The following is a 16996-nucleotide window of genomic DNA, read 5'->3' on the forward strand; positions in this document are numbered from 1 at the left end:
ATACTGAAGTTTTATATGATCTTTTATGCAGCAGTGGTACTTGTGTTTTGTTTTTGTTATATAACATTGGGTGAGATTGACTATGACAGAAAGGAATGAAAGGTGTGAAGAATTTAAGAGAGAATTTGTAACATTTCAGAATATAGTTTGAATTATCAGTGATACTTTTCTCTTGCTTGCTTACTAATTGAATTTTCAGTAAAAGGCTCAGACATTTGAAACTTGTATAAAGTGGTTAAGAGCTTAGCAGATTGTCTTCATAGGAAATGCAAGTATCAAGTATTTTGGATTGCTATAAGATGAAAATATGAAGATGATAAAACAAAAGGTTGGAGGTTTGGTATTGGAGCTTTTTCTAATGAAGGCAACATCAGAGATGTGGATATTGGAGAAAAATCAGAACTAATAGGTCACAAAGATAGAAGTTGGAGAGTATCAGCAATAGCTGTGAGGAAATGTATATCTTTTTATTAATGTTAAGTTGGTCAGTGACTCTTTCAAATGTATTTTCATGTGACAGAAACTCTGAACTAGTTTACAATAGTTTACTAGTTTACAATAGTTTACTAGTTTACAATAGTTTATGAGGAAGTGTATATCTTTTTATTAATTTTAAGTTGGTCAGTGACTCTTTCAAATGTATTTTCATGTGACAGAAACTCTGAACTCTGACAGTTTCCCTCAGATTTCTAGAGAACTATCCTTTGTGAGCCAAAGACAAGAATTCAGCACTTCAGAGTTTAACATTAGATTCCTGATACTGTTTTATGGTCTTTGCTTGATGCTATTAATTTTTAAAATAGCAAACTAAAAACTTGTACCACAAATTTGATCTATTTGTTATCCTCTGAATATCTTATATGTGACAGGTAAATTAAATACTTTGTATCAAATTCTTTTTGCTATGCACTCCTGGTACAAAAACAATGGTGAATAAATTGTTGCCACTTATCAAGAACCAAAACAGTGGTTTATTTGTGTAAATACTTTGTATCTCCCCTTTTCCAGGCAGAAGAAGTAGAGACATATTTGGAAAAACTTAAGGAAAAAAGAGGCTTGTCTGGGAAATACCAGACATCATCAAAATTATTCCAGAACTGCAGCGAACTCTTTAAAACACAGGTAATCTTAAAAAGGGATATAGAAGAGGTGGATAATGTAATTCTATATGTATTTAACGTAATTAGTTCCCCCTACAATTATTTCTTTTTTAATTTTTTTTTAGTTGTAGATGGACACAATATCTTTATTTGCTTATTTTTATATGGTGCTAGGGATAGAACCCAGGGCCTCATGCATGCAAGGCAAGAGCTCTACCACTGAGCTACAACCCCAGCCCTACAATTATTTCTTGTAGGTGAAATAATTTGGAAGTTTGTTTTGATAGGTGCATAGTCAACCACTTATATATTCATCTCATTAAAGAGAGGATATACTTTGTATGTAAAAAGCAGACTTTTTTTTTTTATTGTGGAAGATATATATTGTCATTTTAACCTTGTAAGTACAATTCAGTGACTTTAACTATCACCACTGTCTATCTCCAGAATTTTCATCATCCCAAACTGAAACTCAAACCCATTAAACAGTCACTGCCATCCACTCCTAGTCCCTAGTAACTTTCTATCTCTATGATTTGACTGTCCTAGATGCCTCTTAAGTAATATCATATACTTTTTGTTCTGGATTCTTTTACTTCACATGTTTCCAAGGTTCATCTGTGTTGTATCATGTATCAGAATTTTATTTCCTTTTAAGACTGATTTATATTCCCTTGTTAGTATATTTCACATTTGTTCATTCATCTGTTGATGGGCATTTAATGCCTCAAAAAGAAATTATTATTATTTTTGCAATCCTTCTGATCAAACCCAGCATCTTGTGCATGCTCGACAAGCATTTTACCACTGAGCTACATCTTCAACCCTTAACACCTCAAATTTTTAATTCTCTTGCCTCATCTAATTACTAGGTTCCCAGAAAAATCAGGGTTTTTTGTTTTTTTTTTTTTATGTTTTACTACTATAGATCTGAAGTCAAAAGGATGTCACTGTCTTAAAGTGGAGTTTTATACCTTATTTTAGAGAAAGAAGAGATGATTAATATATATAAGTTTTGATGCTATAAATATTTATATTATATAAGTGTGGTTTCTAAAATGAAATTCTATTTACTTAGAAATAGAATCATAGATATTGAAAATAGTTATTTTGATAGTCTTTGCTTTACTGATTTAAAAATTGCTTTGGAGGGGTTGAGGATGTATCTCAGTGGTAGATCTCTTGCCTATCATGTGTAAGGACTTTGATTCAATCCCCACCAAACCCCTGAAAAAATATTGAAAAAGTTGCTTGGGAATATTTTTCCAAATTGCCATGAAATGGCAGGGAGTTCCCTGAAAGTTAGGTATTCTATCCAGTCTCTAGAGGTAAAGTTTATTTATAATATTTGTTTTTGTTTGGTACTGGGGATTGAACCCAGGGGCTCTCTGCCGCTGAGCTATACTCCCAGGCCTTCTTATGTTTTATTTGGAGACAGAGTCTTATTAAATTGTCAAGGCTGACCTCAAATATGCAGTCATCCCACCTTAGCCTTTCTTTGTATCTGGGATTACAGGTGTGTGTCACCACACTGGCCTATTTATAAGATTTTAATTAAGAATTGCTAATTGATAAGCAAATGAAGTAATTGATTATTGAATTATTAGAGTTCAGTTCTTGTCATAGTTTAGATTTTTGGCAGGGAGGTGTATTGGGGATTGAACTTGAGCTCTGAGCCACATCCCCAGCCCTGTTTTGTATTTTATTTAGAAACAGGGTATCACTGAGTTGCTTAGATCCTTGCCTTGCTGAGGCTGGCTTTGAACTCGCTATCCTCTTGTCTCAGCCTTTCCAGCTGCTTGGATTACAGGCGTGTGCCACTGCGCCCAGCCATAGCTTAGATTTTATGGACTTGAAAGGAAAAGGAAATAGCTTTTAAATGGAAGAGAAATGGTTAAAAAAAAAAAAGAAGCCAGAAAAGACGTTGAGTCATTTGTATGTTTTCTGTTGGTTCTCCAAATTTATCTCCAAGCTAAGGGGATTGGTTGGTCTTTCTTAGATTTGATTATGGAAAGCTATGTGTTGACTCCTAGTGCTTGTTCCCTACTTTTAAATCTGATATACTCTTTCCAGATTCATGTACACATTTTGGTAAAATTTTCTCTTCTCCAGTCTAATGTAAGAATTGAATTACATAATCTAACTACTCAGGAAGGAAAATGCCTCATCTACCAATAATTGGTAAGATGAGCAATTAGTGTAGTCTTTTGTACAACCATTGAGTGTTCTGTGATAGAAGAAATAGTGGACTTGAGAGTCAGGAATTTAGGTTGAAATCCTATTTATTTATAGCTTTTATACTTTTTAAATCTTATTTTCCTCATCTGCACAACAAGAGAGAATTTTGTGAGATCTGCCATCCTCTGCAGACACCCTGTATCTTAAGGTTTTGTCATTCTTAAACATTTGTTATCCTTACAGAGAAATCGACAATTTGGTTTGTTATTATTTTTCAGTTTTCGGCAGGGTTTTTTAAGAAATTTTTGACTGTGGATGCTCTATTATAGATTATAGTTTTTATTATGTTTGCTTTAACTGTTTCTGAGTATTTTAAAGCACACTTTCCTTTTACTATTTATATATCTTTAATTTGTGTTTCTTTTGATAGAGTTTTTCTGGGGAGTTTTTGCATCGGCTACCTCTTTTAGGAGAAAAACAGGAGGTAATTGTTTTCCTTGTGTATTTTTATTTCTTTATATCTTTTATATTTCTGAGAGGAAAGTAAAAATTCTGAATTAATTTTCTTTTCTTTTTTGTGATATTTATAGGCTAAGGATAATGGAACAAATCTTACCTTTACTGGAGACAGAACTGTAAGTCTATTTGGGTATTTAGGGCATTTGACCATATTTTAATTTATACATATTTTAATTGTTCTCTCAGTATGCTAACATTTAAAAGAAACTTAATACTGGAAGCTCAACACCAGTAATGGTTGCCTCTGGGTAATATTACCAGCTTTTTAATTTATCTTTTGCGTTTTCTGTATTTTCCATATAGATCTGTACTGCTTTCTTAATTATTCCTCCCTTCAATAAGTATTTGTTAACAGGAAACAACTTTTTCAAAAGGACTTTAAATTCCATCTAAAATTATCAATGCTAGAATATAATTGGAATAAAGTTTGGAAAATTAAAAGGCTAAAAGTTATATATGTGCTTTAAATTTTCATAAATACACCTTGTATTGAGGCTTATTTTGCTTTCTAATTTATAATAACTAATTCTTCACAAAATTTTCAGTTAAAAATATAGAGGAAGTAAAATAGTTATCCATGTTTGGTCATGCTTTTTTTTTTTTAACAAAGCTGATTAATTTTATAACAACTTAAGATATAATAGCACAAAACTTTTAAAGTTTTTAATGGTTTTTAGTATATTCACAAGTTGTATAACCACTAACTACTAATTTTAAAATTCTTTATCATGCTGAAAAATAACCTGGTAGCCATTATCAGTTATTTTCCATTTTTCATTCTCCAGTCTTTCGCAATCACTAATCCACATTCTGTCTCTGTAGGTTTGTCTCTTCTTGATATTTTATATAATGGAATCATACAATACATGACCTGGTGCCTGTCTTCCTTTACAGTTTACAACTCTGTCTTAACCTTTACTTGATTCTGCGCAGACCCTTATGATCTGCCAGAGATGAATGATTAGAACCTTCTCAGGTTTCCCCTGGCCTGTGCACAGCTATAGGCATGTGTGCACTGCCCTACACATTTGCCTGGCCACAGATTTCCATGAGTATTTTGGAATTTTTCAAAGTTCCTATGGGGCATCTCATTCTTGACTTTTTCCTCTTCGGTTTTTGTTCTGCTTCTTGATAGCTCCATCTCCTAATGTTGCATAGGTAGCTATGATCTTAAATTATTGTTGCTAAGTGTTTTTGACAAATGCTCTGAGTATGGGATTTTCATGTTGAGTAATCCCTGAGGTCAAATATAGAGAAGCCCTGAGATTGGAGGTTTTCAGCAACCTGCTAGTCAGCTCAGGTCATTGGTCTTTAGGGATCTCCAAATCTGTTTTCCTTTTTCCTGTGGCATCAAATTGCTGTTTTTCAAAGCCATCACCAGTTTCAAGGACATTGGTTTCACGAGCTTGGAAGAAAAGAATGAAATTAGGGTAAACAAAAACTTTATGAGCTTGTTTATCTTACTGAGGTTTCAGCTATTTTTCTTGAAACAGTTCTTGGATTTTTGTGAGTCTTTAATTTCTCAAGTTCCAAAAAAGTTAATTTTGATAGTTTTTGTCAGTGTTATCATTACTTTTGTGGATGACTGGATTTTCAGAAGTTCTTATTTGGCCGTTCTGCAAGTGTCCTTGCAACCTCCATTCCAATTTTATTGTACAAAAGTTTAAAGTGAAAATGGGGTAGGCATGACAGTGTTCATTACTTTTCTTTAATATTTATTTTTTAGAAGTAGTTGGACACATACCTTTGTTTTATTTAATTTTTTTTTTTATGTGGTGCTGAGGATGGAACCCAGGGCCTTGTACATGCTAGATGAGCACTCTACCACTGAGCCACAACCCTAGCCCTCATTAATTTTTTTTAAACAGAAGTTGACTATTGTCTTTTTTTTATTATTATTACTAATATGGATGAATTCACTGTCCAAATTTAGAAAATGTGCATAAGCAAAAAGAAGAAAATAATCACCTATAATGTTACCACACAGATATATATAAATATATTTATCTTGTATGTGCATTTTATATTTATTTTAGAAAGGGAATCTTACAGTGTGTGTTATGGCAACTTTTTTTAAAAAAGTTATTTTTACATTTTTAAAGATTTTATGTATTTATTTTTATGTGGTGCCGAGAATTGAACCAAGTGCCTCATACATGCTAGGCAAGTGCTCTGCCACTGAGCCATAATCCCAGCCTGGCAACCTGTTTTAATTTAGCATACTTAACTTTAACGTGTATAATGTGGACATCTTTCCAGTTCAATAAATGTTGTATTGTGTCATTACTTAAATACCTGCATAGTATCTTACTTATATCTTACTGTACCCATTTGTTTTTATTATTTTGTAGTTTTTTTTTTTAAAGAGAGAGAGAGAGAGAAAGAAAGAGAATTTTAATATTTATTTTTTAGTTTTCGGCGGACACAACATCTTTGTTTCTATGTGGTGCTGAGGATCGAACCCGGGCTGCACGCACGCCAGGCAAGCGCGCTACCGCTTGAGCCACATCCCCAGCCCCACATTTGTCTCTAGATCTCTATTTTCTGACTTCAGAGGAATTCTATATTAATTAAAGGTTTTGATTTGATTTAAAAGTTAAAATTCATTATTATGAATACAAACAATAATAATGTTGGTGAGGATGTGGGGAAAAAGGTACACTCATACACTGCTGGTGGGACTGCAAATTGGTGCAGCCAATATGGAAAGCAGTATGGAGATTTCTTGGAAAATTGGGAATGGAACCACCATTTGACCCAGCTATTCCTCTCCTCGGTTTACCTATACCCAAAGGACTTAAAAACAGCATACTATAGGGACATAGGCACATCGATGTTTATAGCAGCACAATTCACATAGCTAAACTATGAAACCAACCTAGATGCCCTTCAATAGATGAATGGATAAAGAAAATGTGGCATATATACGCAATGGAATATTACTCAGCAATAAAAGAGAATAAAATCATGGATGAAATTAGAGAAGATAATGCTAAGTGAAGTTAGCCAATCCCAAAAAACCAAGTGCCGAATGTTTTCTCTGGTGTAAGGAGGCTGATTCATAGTGGGGTAGGGAGGGGGAGCATGGGAGGAATAGAGGAATTCTAGATATTTATTTTTATGTGGTGCAGAGGTGTGTGAAGGAAGGGAGGGGGCATGGGGTTAGAAATGATGGTGGAATGTGATGGACATTATTATTCAAAATACATGTATGAAGAAGACTCGAATTGGTATGAGTATACTTTGTATACAACCAGAGATGAAAAATTGTGCTCTATAAGTGTAATAAGAATTGTAATGCATTCCGCTGTCATATATAAATAAAAAAGTTAGTTAAAAAAATTAAAATTAAACTAAAAATTTAAAAAAAGTTAAAATTTTTTCAAAAAGAATTTCTTTCCCTAGCAGCTAATTTTATTTTCTCTGTGATTGCACAGAGTACTTGTATATTAACCAAAATAAGATCATTTTACATATGTCTTGTTTTTTTTCTTTTTTGCAAAAAGGAGGTTGAACCCAGGGCAAGTGCTCTACCACTGAGCTATTTCCCCAGCCCCGTAGATGCTCCTGTTTAATGTTTTTTTTTCCCTCACTGCTAAATTGGTACATTTAATACTATCTCACCTTTTCGTGACTGCATAGTATTCCATTCACCACAGTTTTAACAGTTAACTTAATCCATATATATTGGGTTGTTTTCCAGATTTTTACTGTTTTGATAGGGTCGTATCCATAATGTCTAGGTATGTCTTTGTGCATATTTGTATTACTTTCTTTCATCTTAATTCCTAGAAGTGGAATTGCTGAGTCTAAGAATTCTTTTTCTATGCTTTTTCAAAGTACTCTGTAGAGAAGTTCTAGCAGTTTATCATCCTAAGAATGTAAGTGTTTTTTCCCTGCTTGTTCACAAGCAATGGCTGTTATTATTCAACACAGATTTTAGACAGTTTGTTTATATACAGTGACAATTTATTACTATAAATTGTTTTTAAAAAAATATTTTTAGTTGTAGGTGGACACAATACCTTTTGTTTGCTTAGTTTTTTTATGTGATGCTGGGGATCGAACCCAATGTCTAACATGTGCTAGACAAGCATTCTACCATTGAGCCACAACCCCAGCCCTATTACTATAAATTGTATTGAAAAAAATTATTCTTGAAGATGAACACTTATGTGCATGTTGGCTGTTTGTAATTGTGTTTTATTCAGTTTCTTCTGTGAGTATCACACTTTGAATTCTCTTCAAGGCTTGAATCCTGTTCCTAGTGAAAAAAAACCTGGCTGAAAGATGACCCTATTGAATATTACAAGTAATCTTGTGAAATACTTAGATTATAATTAAAAGAAGTAAAAAAAAAAAAATCTGTGCTTTTATCTTCCTGAAAATTTGGGTCTAAAGTGAATACTTTTAATCCTATTTAAAGGGTACTCAGAAATTCAGTACCTCCACCCTGTTTTATTAAAGTTTTCATGAAGCATGCATGTTTGTAGAGGAAATGTCCTTTCCCTGTCTCTTCTGTTAAGAAAGGATTGATAAAAGGAATGTTTTCAATATTTTGATTGGTTTTTAAATTTAAGCAATAATTTGATATTTGTTATTGTGATTTTTAACAAATTAATAGACTTTATTAGTTTTAGGTTTACTAAAATAGCCAGCAAAAGATACAAGTAGTTTCCATGCCCCACTCTGTGCCTGCATATTCAGCCTCCTTCACCATCAATGTACTATAACATTGTAGTACAGTTGGTATAATTGATAATCTAGCATCCACATATCGGCAGCCAGTGTCCGTAGTTTTCATCAGGGTTCACTCTTAGTGTTTTATATTTTGGGTTCTGACAAATGTATAATGACATTTCCACCATAATACTATCATACAGAATAGCTTCAGCCTTCTGAAAAGCCTCTGTCCTCCTCCTGTTCATCTCTCCCTCTTTCCTAACTCATGGCAATCACTGATCTATTTCCCTAGTTTAACCTTTTCCAGAACATCATATGGTTGGAATCATACATATATGTAGCCTTTTCAGATTTGCTTCTTGCTTTTAGTAATATTTATCTAAGATTCCCCTGGGTGGTCTGTTTAGTCCTAAATAGTCTTCTATTGTCTGGATGTATCACAGGTTTCTTCATTTGGCTGTTGAAGGACATCTTATTGCTTCCAAATTTTAGCAGTTATGAATAAAGCTCCTGTAAACGCTTGTGTACATGTTTTTGTTTTTTAATTGTATTTAGGTGAATGCCAATGGGTGCACTTGCTAGTTTTATGATAAAAGTATATTTTGTTTGAAATCATTATAATTCCACCAGTGCTTTATTAAAAACAGAATGTATTGGAATTAAAACCACCCTTGTAGTGTGCTTTTCTCCCAGCAATGATAACTGGAATCCCACATGCAGCTTTTTTTTTTTTTTTTTGTAAATTTTAATATTTATTTATTAGTTTTCGGCAGACACAACATCTTTGTTGGTATGTGGTGCTGAGGATCGAACCCGGCCGCACGCATGCCAGGCGAGTGCGCTACCGCTTGAGCCACATCCCCAGCCCACCACATGCAGCTTTAATTATCTTACCTTACTGATGGTTGTGGAAAGTTCTGCTGAAGCCAGATGCAGTGGTGCAAACCTGTAATCCCAGCAATTTATTTGGTAGAAGGAGGCTAATAGATTAGATTACAAGTTTGAAGTCAGCCTCAGCAATTTAACAAGACTGTGCTTCAGAATTAAAAGTAAAAAGGACTGGGGATGTAGCTCAACAGCATTCTTGGGTTCAATCCCCAATACCAGAAAAAGAAAAAGAACCTATTGTTGAAAGGTTGTTATAGTGTTGAGGCACTATCATGAAGGCACTGTTTTTAAGACCGATCTTTTAAGGTGGAGGAGATAATTGGTAATTGAGCTAGTATGATAAAAGACAAGCTCTGGGGTCAGATGTCCTAGATTTCAAAATTCTCCTTCATGATTAATACTTTGACTTAGGATGGATAGTTATTCTCTTGTGTGCCTTTGTTTTGTGCACAGTAAAATGGAGCTCATAAGAATGATGTCATTGAGGTTACCAAGTAGGGGTGTTTAGGTTTCCACTCTTCCACCAAAACAACTATTACGCTGGTGAAAAATTTCACATACCAAGTTTCACAGAACTTTTTTTTAAGTTCAAAAATTAAAAATAACTAAGAGAAGCTTAATAGGGGAAAGAAGCTTCCACTTTGTCCAGTAGACAAAAGACTTTAAATGAACTGTCTCACATATTTTCAGACAACTAAAAGAAACCAGGAGGACATAGAGATAAAACAAAAAATATATTAAAAAAAATAAGAAATGTAAAGTTGAAAAGTACATTAAAGGAAATGAAAAATTGTCTAGAGGGATATTTTTGAGCAGGCAGAAGAGAGAATGAACTTGAAGATAGGACAATTGAAATTGTCCATCAGAGGAGCAGAAAGAAAAGAATGAAAACAAGTGAACAGAGCTTAGAAGACCTGTGGAACACCATCAAGTATACCAACATACACATAATGAGAGTATGAGAAGGAGAAAAGAGAAAGATACGAGAAGACTAGTTGAAGAAATAATAGCCAAATTTGATGAAAGCTTGAATTTCATAAAGATTGAGAACCATCTCAAACTTGAACTCCAAGCAGGAATGAAAAACAATTTTTTATGTCCATGAAATATCATTCATCCATAAAAATGAATGAAATACTTAAACATGTTTCAACAGAGATGGACCTTGAACAAGTGTGTTAAATGAAAGAAGTCAGCTCAAAAGGACAAATAATGTGTGATTCATTCCATATATGAAATGTCCATAACAGAGGAATCTATAGAGACAGGAAATAGACCAGTAGTTTTAAGTGGTAGGGAGAAGAAGAGATGGAGTATTATTGATTAATGAATAAAGATTTCCTCTTGGGATGTTGAATATGTTTTAGAATTCCGTGGGGGTGATGTTTGTGCAATATCATGCATGTACCACATTACGTGTGAATTATACATAATAAAATTATTAAAATTATGATGTGGAATTTACCTCAAAAAATGTAGAAAGAAGATAATAGTACCTATCTGATAGGATTATTTGGGGGATTTAGTTTGTAGTAAGGGTTACATTTACATGCCTAACAGTGCTTGGCATATAAATGTTTTTTAAAACAATTTTTTTTTTTTTTTTTTTGGTGGTGGTGGTGGTGCTAGGGATGGAACCCAGGACCTTGTGTAATCGAGGCAAGCATTCTACCAACTGAGCTATATCCCAGCCATAAATTTTATTTTTACAAGGTCAAAATATGTACATTCCAGAGTTAAATGCATACTTTTGTTAAATCCTGGACTCTGAGACAATTAATCAGTACCTTTTGAAATTTGTAAGAGTAGTTTTAAAATATATAAAATTAATAACAAAGCAGTTTATTACACAAAATAAATTTTATTGGCTAATAAACAAGTTCAGGAAAGGGTCAGTAATTCTGGATAATAGAACATACTCTAACCATGGTGTTGAAGCTGTGAATTTTCCTCACAAACTCTGCAAAATCTTGTCAGAGGACTTGAAGGCTATTAACTTCTCTTACTTCAGCAGGCAATGACTCTTGCCTCCCATATAGACTAGCCCAAGATAAAATTTTTTATTGAAGTATGAGACTGTGTCAGAAATTCTGGTAGTTTTGGAAAAGTCTTTGAGCAAAGGCAATTAGATTCAGGAATTGATGTATATTATTCATGTTCATTGACATCAAATTCCTTAATTTTGTGATAACTGTGTAAAACGTAACTTAGTATCCTAGCATGCCAGGCTTAATGGTTAAGTGATTTTTAGTTGAGATTTTCTATGGTAAAAAGTAAATACATTAAATGTGACTTTTGTTTATAATAAGATACAAGGTGTCCTGTCTTTTAGTAATTTATAATCCAGAAACTTTATTGTTTGTACTGTAGACTTATTTTGTTATACCTACTGTTTTAATGAATGAAAATTAAGAACTCTGCCATGTTTCTGAAGTATATTCTGTAGCAAAAACCTCATATTATATTGCTAACTTGTGCTCTTAATTCTTAAGACCTAAATTTTGATGCCTTTTTTCCCTCTCTAGGTAATGCACGAACCATTGCAAACCTGGCAAGATGCACCTTACATTTTTATCGTACATATTGGCATTTCATCCTCAAAGGAATTATCGAAAGAAAATTCACTAAGTAATCTTTTCACCAGTAAGTTCAATTCATTTCTGTTTTAAAAGTTTGTGTTAATTTTTACTTGTGTCATTTATGGCAGTAGGGTAACATTTTTAAGCAAGGGAATAATTTAGTAAGAAAGTTCTTGTGAAGTGAAAAAAGTGGAAGAGAAAAATTAACATGTTTTTGCACTCAGTATTACCATTCAGTCACAGGCACTTAACATATCCTTTCTTCTTAGATATTATAGATACTGGATTTCATTTTCCTTGGATTCTCTTTTAATTTTTTTTTTTTTTTTTTGTAATTGTAGATGGACAGCATGCCTTTATTTTGTTTATTTTGTTTGTTTGCTTTTATGTGGTGCTGAGGATAGAACCCAGTGCCTCACATGTGTAAGGCAGGTGCTCTGCCACTGAGCTACAACTAATTTTTAATTAGTATAAATGTTCTCAGGGTTCTGAACCAGAATTGTCAAAACTTGGTTACCAAGTCAAAATTTAAAATTTTAATTAACCTTGGTTATTTTTCAGTTCTTTCTTTCTTTTTTTTTTTTTTTAAAGAGAGAGTTGAGATAGGGGGGGGAGATTGAGAGAGATGAGTAATTTTTTTTCAATTGANNNTTTTTTTTTTTAAAGAGAGAGTGAGAGAGGGGGGGGAGAGAGAGAGAGAGAATTTTTTTTTAATATTTATTTTTTAGTTATTGGCGGACACAACATCTTTGTTTGTATGTGGTGCTGAGGATCGAACCCGGGCCGCACGCATGCCAGGCGAGCGCGCTACCGCTTGAGCCACATCCCCAGCCCATTTTTCAGTTCTTGAAGAATTATTTTTTAAATTTTCTTTCATACATGTACTTAAAAAAAATTTTTTTTTAGTTGTAGTTGGATACAATATCTTTATTTATTTATTTATTTTTATGTGATGCTGAGAGTCGAACCCAGCGACTCTCATGCGCTAGGTGACCACACTACCACTGAACCACAACCCCAACCCCACCTCAAGAATTTTTCTTAAGTGTTCTTTCTGTTGTTTTTTGTCAGTGCAGTCGTTGCCTCTTGCCTGGAGTTTGTCAATACCTTCCTAACTGATTGTACTTTCTTGGTGTCTGTTTTATATTTTCTTTTATTTTGTAGCTTTCTTTCTTAGCTTGATTTTTTGTTTTGTTTTGTTTTGTAGTTGGACACAATCTTTATTTATTTATTTTAATGTGGTGCTGAGGATCGAACCCAGGTCCTTATACATGCTAGGCAAGCGCTCTACTGCTGAGCCATAATCCCAGCCCTTACCTTGCTTTTTAAAAAATTTGGTTTAATTAGTTGTACATGACAGTAGAATGCTTTTTTGCACTTTAATATATCATACATAGATGGGATATAATTTCTCATTTTCTGAGTGTACATGTTGCAGAATCATGTTAGTCATGTAGTCATATATATATATTGTAATGATGTCTGTTTTATTCCACTGTCTTTCCTATCCCCACATCTCCTCCACTTCCCTCTACCTAATCTAAAGTAATGCTGTTCTTACCTAGTGCCACCCCCCCCTTATTGTGAATTAGCATCTGCATATTAGAGAAAACCTTCAGCCTTTGGTTTTATGAGATTGGCTTATTTTGCTTAGCATGATATTATCCAACTCCAACCATTTACTAGCATATGCCATAATTTCACTCTTCTCTAAAGCTGAATTATACTCCATTAAGTATATATACCAATTTTATTTTTCCATTCATCTATTGAGGGAAACCTAGGTTGGTTCCATAGTCTAGCTATTGTGGATTGAGCTCTATAAACTTGGTATAGCTGCGTCACTATAGTATGCTGATTTTAAGTCCTTTGGGTATAAACCAAGGAATGAGATAGCTGGGTCAAATGGTGGTTTCATTCCCAGTTTTCTGAGGAATCTCCATACTGCTTTGCATAGTGGTTGCACCAATTTGCAGTCCCCCCAGCAATGTATAAGTGTACCTTTTTCACCACATCCTCGCCAACATTTATTGTTGCCTGTACTCTTGATAATTGCCATTCTGACAGGAGTGAGATGAAATCTTAGAGTAATTTTGATTTTCATTTCTCTAATTGCTAGAGATGTTGAACACTTATATTCTTCTGTGAAGTGTCTTCTTAGTTCCTTTGCCCATTTATTGATTGGGTTATTTGTGTTTTTTTTGTTAAGTTTTTTTGAGTTCTTTATGTATCTTAGAGATTAATGCTTTATTGAAGGGGCATGTGGTAAAGATTTTTCTCCCAATCTGTAGGCTCTCTCCTCATGTTATTGTTTCCTTTGCTAAAAAGAAGTTTTTTAATTTGAATCCATCCCATTTATTGATTCTTGATCTTTTTGCGCTTTAGGAGTCTTATTAAGGAAGTCAGATCCTAGGCTGACATGATGAAGGTTTGGGCCTGCTTTTTCTATTTCTATGAAGAATGTCATTGGGATTTTAATAGGATTTGCATTAAATCTGTATAACGCTTTTGGTAGTATGGCCATTTTGACTGTATTATTTCTGCCTATCCAGGAACATGGGAGATCTTTCCATCTTCTGAGGTTTTCTTCAGTTTCTTTCTCTAATGTTCTGTAGTTTTCATTGTAGAGGTCTTTCACCTCCTTTGTTACATTGATTCCCATTATTTAATTAATTTATTTATTTACTTGAGGCTATTGTGATTGTGAATGGAGTAGTTTTCCTAATTTCTCTTCAGTGGATTCATCACTGATGTATAGGAATGCATTTGATTTACGGGTGTTGATTTTATATCCTGCTACTTTGCTGAATTCATTTATTAGTTCTAGAAGTTTTCTAGTGGAATTTTTGGATCTTCTAGATATAGAATCATGTCATCAGCAAATAGTGATAGTTTGAGTTCTTCTTTACCTATTTGTATCCCTTTAATTTCTTTCTTTTGTGTAATTGCTCTGGTTAGAGTTTCAAGGATGATGTTGAATAGAAGTGGTGAAAGAGGACATTCTTGTCTTGTTCCAGTTTTTAGCAGGAATGCTTTCAATTTTTCTCCATTTAGAATGGCCTTGGGTTTAGCATATAAATAGACCACAATACAATAATACTGGATTACTTTAACACACCTCTCTCACTACTGGACAGATCTTCCAAACAAAAACTAAATAAGGAAACTGTAGAACTAAATAATACAATCAATAATTTAGACTTAACAGACATATATAGAATATTTCATCCATCAATGAACATATTATGCTTTGTGACATAAGATATGGTCTGTTTTTGAGAAGGAGCCATGTGCTTCTGAGAAGAAAGGATATTTGTTCATTGATGTAACATCAAAATCTCTGGGACACTATGAAGGCAGTACTAAGTGGAAAGTTTATTGCATTGAGTACATTCATTAAAAGAATAAAAAGTCAACAAATAAATGACCTAACACTACATCTCAAAGCCCTAGAAAAAGAACAACAAATCAACACCAAAAGCAGAAGACAGAAAATAATTAAAATGAGAGCTGAAATTAATGAAATCGAAACAAGAGAAACAATTGAAAAAATTGACAAAACAAAAAAGTTGGTTCTTTGAAAAAATAAATAAAATAGATAAACCCCTGGCCATGCTAATGAAGAGAAAATCAGAGATAATTCAAATTACTGAAATACAAGATGAAGAAGGAAATATCACAACAGACACATCTGAAATACAGAAGATAATTAGAAACTATTTTGAAAATTTATACTCTAATAAAATAGAAAATATCAAAGACATTGACAAATTTCTAGAGACATATGACCTACCCAAACTGAATGAGGAGGTCATACATGATTTAAACAGATCAATTTCAAGTAACGAAACAGAAAACAACATCAAAACCCTACAAACCAAGAAAAGCCCAGGATCAGATGTATTCTCAGCCGAGTTCTACAAGACTTTCAAAGAAAAATTAACACCAATACCCTTCAAAGTATTTCATGAAATAGAAAAGGAGAGAACACATCTAAACTCATTCTATGAGGCTAATATCACCCTGATACCAAAACCAGACAAAGAAATTTCAAGGAAAGAAAACTTCAGACTATCCCTGATGAACGTAAATGAAAAATTCTCAATAAAATTCTGGCAAGTGCCATACAAAAACATTAAAAAGATAGTATACCACAATCAGGTGGGATTCATCCCAGGAATGCAGGGTTGGTTCAACATACGGAAATCAGTAAACATAATTTATCATATTAATAGACTTAAAAACAAGAATCATATGATCATCTCAATAGATGCAGAAAAGGCATCTGACAAAATACAGCACATTTTCATGTTCAAAACACTAGAAAAACTAGAGATAGTAGGAACTTACCTTGCTTTCTTAAGTAGAATATGGAATAGAATCAATGATGGCAGTCTTCTTTATCTTGCTTCTAACTTTACTGGCAATATTGGCAGATTTCACCCTTAAGTACAATGCTGACTATAGATTTTTCAAAATACTCTTTTATTTGGTTAAGGATTTTTTCCCCCCAAGTTTAGTAGTATTTTTCTCTCTCCTCTTTTTTTTTTCTTTCAGTGCTGGGGATTGAACCCAGGGCCTTGCACATGCTAGACAAGCACTCTACCACTGAATGAAATTCCCAGACCTACTAAGAAGGAATACTCAATTTTATCAAATAGTATGATGATATAAATAGGCTTTCTCTTTAATATTTTAGTTTAGTTTAGTTTTTGATACCAGTGATTGAACTCAAGGGTATTCGACCACTGAGCCACATCCTCATCCTATTTGTATTTTGTTTATAGACAGAGTCTCACTGAGTTTTGCTCAATGCCTGCCTTAGGTTGTCCAATAGTACATATGGTCCTTAGGTTGGTACCATTGCAATTGGATCTTACCCGTCACTGACTACCGGTCCAGTATACAGCCACACCTGTGGAGAGGTCTTTGTACCAGTGGGGGGGTGAGGTTCTTTGCCTCACCTCTGTTGGCCCCCAAATTTTAGCTGGACGATCATGACAAGCAGAAGGGAGGAAGATACACCAAGCCAATTGACGGCTCCTTTTG

General features: G+C 33.7%; 1 protein-coding gene across 6 annotated transcripts in view; it reads left to right on the plus strand.

Moving 5' to 3' along the window:
- Tmem87a (transmembrane protein 87A) overlaps positions 1-16996 on the plus strand; it is a 63669-nt gene that overhangs the window by 8016 nt on the left and 38657 nt on the right. For all 6 annotated transcript variants that reach the window (XR_007343969.1, XM_015480774.2, XM_048793756.1 and 3 more), the window contains exons 4-7: positions 1009-1122; positions 3709-3762; positions 3869-3913; positions 11894-12011. Coding sequence is in view for 5 of the 6 variants with exons in the window: in XM_015480774.2 (XP_015336260.1) it covers positions 1009-1122; positions 3709-3762; positions 3869-3913; positions 11894-12011 (331 nt within the window). In the remaining variant the exon portion in view is untranslated. The remainder of the gene's footprint in view (positions 1-1008; positions 1123-3708; positions 3763-3868; positions 3914-11893; positions 12012-16996) is intronic.

The sequence above is a fragment of the Marmota marmota genome, unplaced genomic scaffold, assembly GCF_001458135.2.
Source record: "Marmota marmota marmota unplaced genomic scaffold, marMar, whole genome shotgun sequence".
Classification (NCBI taxonomy): Eukaryota; Metazoa; Chordata; class Mammalia; order Rodentia; family Sciuridae; genus Marmota; species Marmota marmota.